At 36.4% G+C, this 6,525-nt stretch overlaps 1 protein-coding gene across 2 annotated transcripts in view; it reads left to right on the top strand.

Annotated features, from left to right (window-relative positions):
- Positions 1-6,241, top strand: part of BCKDHB (branched chain keto acid dehydrogenase E1 subunit beta) — a 195,891-nt gene extending 189,650 nt beyond the window's left edge. For both annotated transcript variants that reach the window (XM_015247972.3, XM_072965538.1), the window contains exons 10-11: positions 4,072-4,220; positions 5,961-6,241. In XM_015247972.3, the coding sequence (XP_015103458.1) occupies positions 4,072-4,212 (141 nt within the window). In that variant the 3' untranslated portion in view covers positions 4,213-4,220; positions 5,961-6,241. The remainder of the gene's footprint in view (positions 1-4,071; positions 4,221-5,960) is intronic.
- Positions 6,242-6,525: the final 284 nt, after the last annotated feature.

Here is a 6,525-nt window from a genome sequence, read left to right on the forward strand (position 1 = left end):
TTTATAGGATCTCTGTCCTCTGCAGTTTCAGCAAGATACTTAAATTTTTTTGTTTTGTTTTGTTACCGAAAATAGGCAAATAAAGAATTTCTTTTGCCTGTGTCTGTGACTTTTATGATTCAGAATTGTTAGTTCACAGTGTTTGCTTCCTTTCCGGTTATAACATGCAAAGTAACCCAAATGGCTAATTTGTAAACAATTTGATTTATGCTTCTTTAAATCATTTAGGATAACCTAGAACTCCCTAATTCCCGGGACCATCTGTTTATTGCTCTGTGTGTTACCTTCATCGTTAAGTGTCTGCTCTCAGCTTCTTCATGTCTTAACCTCTACTTTCCTCATTCATATGGGAAAGTCTTCTTAGACCGAATTTAACCCTCTCAAGGCTCAGTTGTAAAACCTTAATCCCAGCCTGCCTTCCACTTCACCATTCTTTTGTATTCATTTTTTCCCTCATTATTGCTATTCTTAATAGTTGTGCCTCAAAATTTGCAGAATGACTGAGAACATGGGCTTTGTAGTCAGGTTGGAGTCTTAACTTGGCTGCGTATATACCTATTTGACCTTGGACAGGCTCCTTCACCTTGATTTCCTCACCTGTGAAATGGAATACCTACCTCATAGATGCGTTAAAAGGGTTAAATGAGATAAAATATAACTCATTTAGCACCATGCCTGCTACATCGTAAGTACTGGTTACTATTTTTATTATTAACCTATTTTGGAAGGAAAATTCTCTTACTTACAAAAAGACATATTCCGAAGTAAATTCAAATACGATACACTAGAATTTCATGCAAAGGTCTTTTGGAAGGAATATCTATTTTTCTCAAAGCACTTGATTATTTATGGGAAAACACATCCCACAAGCGCAGTATCTGGAGGTGTTACTACCTGATTGGTTTAGGGTTTACTTTCAGTCCTGTTCACTGAGTCCAGGATGAAACTTTGGAGCATGAATAGCTGGAGGAAAGTTTCTCTTGGCACCTGCCTGGGCTCTCTTCTGCTGCCCCTGGTGACATGTTACACTGTGATCGGCTTTGGAACCTCACAGTTCCGTCTGTCACTGTCTCACGTGGATTGAGCTAATTCACATATGAGCGCTCCAGAAGAGAGACCAGAAACTGGTCCTTCCCATCTCAGCCCCTGTGGTGGATGCTACCTGTAATCCTGACAAATTAGATCATTATTTCTCCCTAATTTTATGTGGATTACTCTTTCTAAACCAAAAATCATCACAGTTTTAAAAAGATAAGTGTACTTATGTTGCCAGTGGAAAAGAAGCACATGACTAGTCTGGATTGTCTTGCAAATTCAGGGCAGGTGGTTGCTATAGTTACGGAGTCACATGTGGTATATAATGAAGAAAGAGAGACTTTGTGGGGAATTATTCTGTTACATTGATCTGCACATCTGTCAATGAGATTCATATATTTCTTTTCCTGTGTATGTGTGCATATGGCATCTACATAAAAAATACTGAGTTTGAACAAGGATGCCTGTTTCGATGTTTGCTCAAAGAAACATGTTGTCACACATAAATCATTTGTATGTGAACCAGTTCAGTGGGAAGTAACTCTGTACTTGACCCAAACATCTTATTTCCAATTGCTTTAGAAGAAGTTTTAACACAAATCCATGAAGGGAGTAACTTGTCTCTTTAATATACTTCAGTTAGCAAAGCATTAAAATTTCATACTGTTTCCATTGGTTAGGCTGTATCCTTATAAAACTGAATCATGTATTCTTGAGTTGTCGTCCATGATTTTTATAATACATTTTACATATTTGCATATAGTACTTTATAGTCATTTAATTCCACATATTTTACAGTAATTGTTTCCAAATTAGGAAAATGCTACTTATAAAGTCACACATTGGTATCAAATAGAATAGGAACTTTTATTCACCTAAGAAGGTGATTCTTCTTTTTTACCCTTTGTCTTTACATCAGTGCCATATAATTATCAGAGTAATGCTGTGTCACAAAAGCTCCAACAATACTTATATAAGTGTCACCTCCTTGTCACCTCCTTGTCACTCCCAGCCTCTGTTTACAGTTCAAGTGTGACCTCACAGACTTACTTTCTTTGCTGCTGCAAACATGTAGAGGTACTCTTGTAGAGTGATTTTCACATTCTGGGGGAATTAGAAGCATTGCTATTTGAAAAAAAATTTTATTTTGGCGATGTTGGTCGTTACACTGACAGAAGGGATTTTCACAGACACCGAAAGATCATTTTGTTATAGGCCAGCTTTCCAGGCTACTATTTTGAAAGAATAAAATTTTATAACAGGTGTAAAATCAAAGGAATTAAAGTGAAATATTTTGCCGTTGTTTTTCTGTATTTTGTGGTGCCCTTGGATAGTTTGCTTATGAAGAACTCGGTCTTCAAGGGAGGTAGAAAAACAGCTCTGGTTAGCTAAAGTAATAAACTGAGTTAATCCCAAATTGCCCATTTAAATCCATTTAAAATTGCTTGTTTTGATCAAGAAACAGTCCATCCAATCAGTCATCTCTTTGGAGCGTATTAGTAGTGGAATTTTTTAGTTGACTTTTTAAACCTTAGGTATGTAAGGTTCTCAAGTTGTTGATGAAGATTTCCTGTTGCTGGAAAAGCCAGCACACATTTGATGTTTGACACAGTGGTTTTGGGGGGCAAGGAGAGTATGCAAATGGCCAGGTGGTTCTCTTTGGAGCTTAGTGCCCTGTTCCCAGGCTCTTTCTGCCCTGACACACTTGTCACTGGAAGAAGTATGTACAGAAGGTAGGGACTGAGCATCAGTGTTCCTTTTTGTCAAAATTTCTGCTCAAATGAAAATTTTAAAATACAGTTAGTACAGTATGTAAGAAAATGTGAACATTCTCCAATCCTTTGTGACGCAAGGCAATGTAGAAAGTGGATGGATGAAAACCAAATGGTTTTCAGTAAAAGCTGTGAATGGTAAGATCATTTTCCTAAGAATAGTTTAATCACATATCTCTTTTTAGATTGTTTTTTAAACTCTCTAAAAATTTTATTTTCATATTTGAATTTGTCACTCTAACATTTTCCCCCCTCCCCGAAGATAATTTCCTACAAGGTCTTCCTGTGGTTAGGATCTTACATGTTTTGGAACCAGATCTCTAGCCTCATATAGTTCATAGTCTCTCAGGGGAGACAGATAATTGGGCAACAACAATGAATCGTGCTAATAAGTTCAGTGCTATGGGAGTTTAGGGCAGAAGCCCCTTCCTCATCAGTGGTCCAGGGTTGGAGAGGTGCTGTCAAGGAAGGCTTCCTGGTGGAGGTGGCCTTTAAGGTGATAGCTGAGAGATGTGTGCACATCAGTCAGGCAAAGAGCAGTGGACTTGCAGTGTAAGTGGCCAGGGGACTGACAGCATCTACAAAAGCCTGGCTGTGGGAGAGACCAGAACTAGGCTGCATAAAGTAATTAAAACTATTTATTATTGAAAGTAATACTTGTTCATTGTATATTAAATTTGAAAAATGCAAGAAACAAGAGAAAAACATACGCCATCACTAATTTCAAGCTGCAGGGTTTACTTTGAACATTTTGTTATGATTTTGTTATACTTTACATTTATATTTGTAGAACAGCCTGTTGAGTGTAATCTCAGTTTGTCTTGAAAAACAGATGTATATAGGCATAACATACATATACACATAAAAAAACATATTTTAAGTAAACTGGGATCATGCCAAACGCTATTTGTTACCTGCTTTTTTCACTTTATAATATATGTAATTATTTTAATACCCTTGATGCCATTGTATCTTAAGTTGAAATGTTTTATTTTGGTGAATAAAAAGAAGTGTTCTCAGGGAACTACATTCAATATCTTGTAACAACTTATAATGAAAAAGTATATGAAAAAGAATATATATATGTGTATACTTGAATCACTATGCTGTGCACCAGAAATTAACACATTGTAAACAGAATATACTTCAATAAAAATATACAAACAAAAAAACCCACCAAAAAACAAACAACCCCCCCCCAAAAAAAAAAAAACAAAAAGAAAGTAACATTCTTGAAGTTATCCACCTGGATTCTTCTCTGCAGGAAGAATGTTTCCTGAACCTGGAGGCTCCTATCTCAAGAGTGTGTGGGTATGACACCCCGTTCCCTCACATTTTTGAGCCGTTCTACATCCCAGATAAATGGAAGTGCTATGACGCCCTCCGAAAAATGATCAACTATTGACTATAGAGGTGAGTCCGCCCTGTGTTCTGAAAAGCCAGCCAGCGTGTGTCCTTGATATTAATGTCCTGTTACCCAAAGAACAGCAGCCAACCGTGTGTGGTATTTTCATAAATGACAAATTCCAGAACAAAGTGTGGATTTCAGAACAAATGATTTAAATGTATAGCCGTATATTTACATCAAATAGAAGCATATCAAGCGTATGCATTCCCTGGTTTCTGTAAACCAGAGACACGCGTGTGTTAACAGTGAATAATCGCTGGAGGATGCTGTCTGCGTGATTGCAGATTCGCCTCAGCACACGACTCCAGCTTTTACCCTCATTTCTGTATATTTGAATCAGCAGTCTAAAGCAATCTAAACTGTTCATGGATTGGGGGTAACTCTGATACTTAAAGATGTATGACTGAAACATTAAGCTTACACCAGAAATTGACACATGGTCAATGACTATACTTCAATTTTTAAAAAATGGCCCTTCAAGCACCATTAGCTTGGACTTGAGTGATTTAAACTCTATGGTGATCCATTGTGTTCTGAAATTTGCCTTTATAAGATCTTGAAAAATAGGTGTATTGAATAGGAAACCTATTTATTATGCATAAGGGAAATTGTTACTTAAAAAAAAAAAATCCAGCACCACTACCATTTCCCAAACCTTTTTTGGCAAGTGAACACTTAAAAATTGTGGATAATAAGTGATATTTATTCATTGTGATTTTCTAGGTCATACTTATCTGTCCCTTCAGCAGTGTTATTCTATCCAAAATGAACACCATTTAAAAACTAAGTTAGTTTTCAGGGTTTTAATGTAGAAGTTGCTATCACTGATACACTGATTTATTTTATCTTTGGCATTTTCGAAATGGTTCAAAATGAGTAGATCAGGATTAAATGCTTTCCATTTTAATATCTAGGTTGTCCAAATAATAATAATGCATTTTGAAGAACCATGATCTTTGAAAGGAAAAAGGGAAATAGGCTTTATATAATAACACAGAGATCATACTTTTTAAAGATTAGAAACACCGTGATTCTTGAATTCTGTGTCTGGGTGTAAAGCCAGCTCATGTCAAATGAAAGAGAGACACCTTCACATTTGTACATATAGAGAAAATAATGTTCCCCATCTGCCACTCCAATCCCCACATTAGCTGTAGTTCTATTCTGAGGATATTGTCAAAGGCATACGTTGGGGCCATCAGCTCACATACCCCTGGTAGTCTCTCAGACGTGCGGCGGTAATGCTGTATTTCTGACGTCCTCTTAATGTCTGTGAGAGCAGTTGGCTTCTAGAGTCACACTTAGGACTGATTAGAGGACTTCCTCACTTTCATGTCCATCTTGTTCCTTCCATGGACCATCCACAGTGGAAAGTCAAGGTCATAGTGTGGCCATGTGCCTTGTTGCTATGTTTAAATTTAAAAAAAATTTTTTAATAGAGGGACTGGGGATTGAACTCAGGACCTCACACATGCTAAACATGTGCTGTACCAGTGAGCTCTACTCCCACCCCTTGTTGCTATTTTTAAAGGTGCTAGTCTTAAATTTGGATATGTATTTCTTTTTAAACATAAAAAATATTTAAACATATCATGAACATATGTTAAAAGGAAGAATAGCTCTTCTATGCAAAAAGGTAAATGGGACAATAAAGAAAGTAGAAAGTAGTCATGCAATTGAGAAAAATCTATATTTAAGTCATGGTGATCAGAAATGTCTATAATTGTTATTGATTTCTTTTACAGAGAAATTGGAAGATTATGACTAGATATGGAAATATTTTTCTGGATTTTTTACATTTCTTCTTCTTGAAGATAGAGTTTTTATGAAATGAACCGTCTTGGATATTGGCTGAAAAATTATGGATTAAGTGTCATATTAAAGCATATGAATTGATAATTTCCATTCAGAGTATTTCAGATTAATTTTTTTAAATGTTCCACACAATAGGCTTATAAATTTTGTTTAATCATGTATGTAAATATTGGATGTGGGAGAGTATTCAATAAAGCAAAATCAGATTGTCTTCAGCTTGTGTATCCTTTTCTTTTTTTCATTAGTAAAAAGAATTTTTGCTGCAGAGAAATTAAATTGGAATGGAAGTGAAACGTGTAAAAATGTTGATTTTTCAACTGCATTGTGTTTGGTTTCGTTCTTTATGGCTCAGATGGTTGCATGCTGACAAAACTTCTGGAATGTTTGCCCTTGCTCTTCCCTCCTGTCTCAGCGAGGTGGTGTACTGATGGGCGTACTCACTTTTCCTCCAGAGCCTAGCAGGGCAGGACCATCCTTGCTGCCGCTCTCCTTTTT

The sequence above is a fragment of the Vicugna pacos genome, chromosome 8 (genome assembly GCF_048564905.1).
Source record: "Vicugna pacos chromosome 8, VicPac4, whole genome shotgun sequence".
NCBI lineage: Eukaryota > Metazoa > Chordata > Mammalia > Artiodactyla > Camelidae > Vicugna > Vicugna pacos.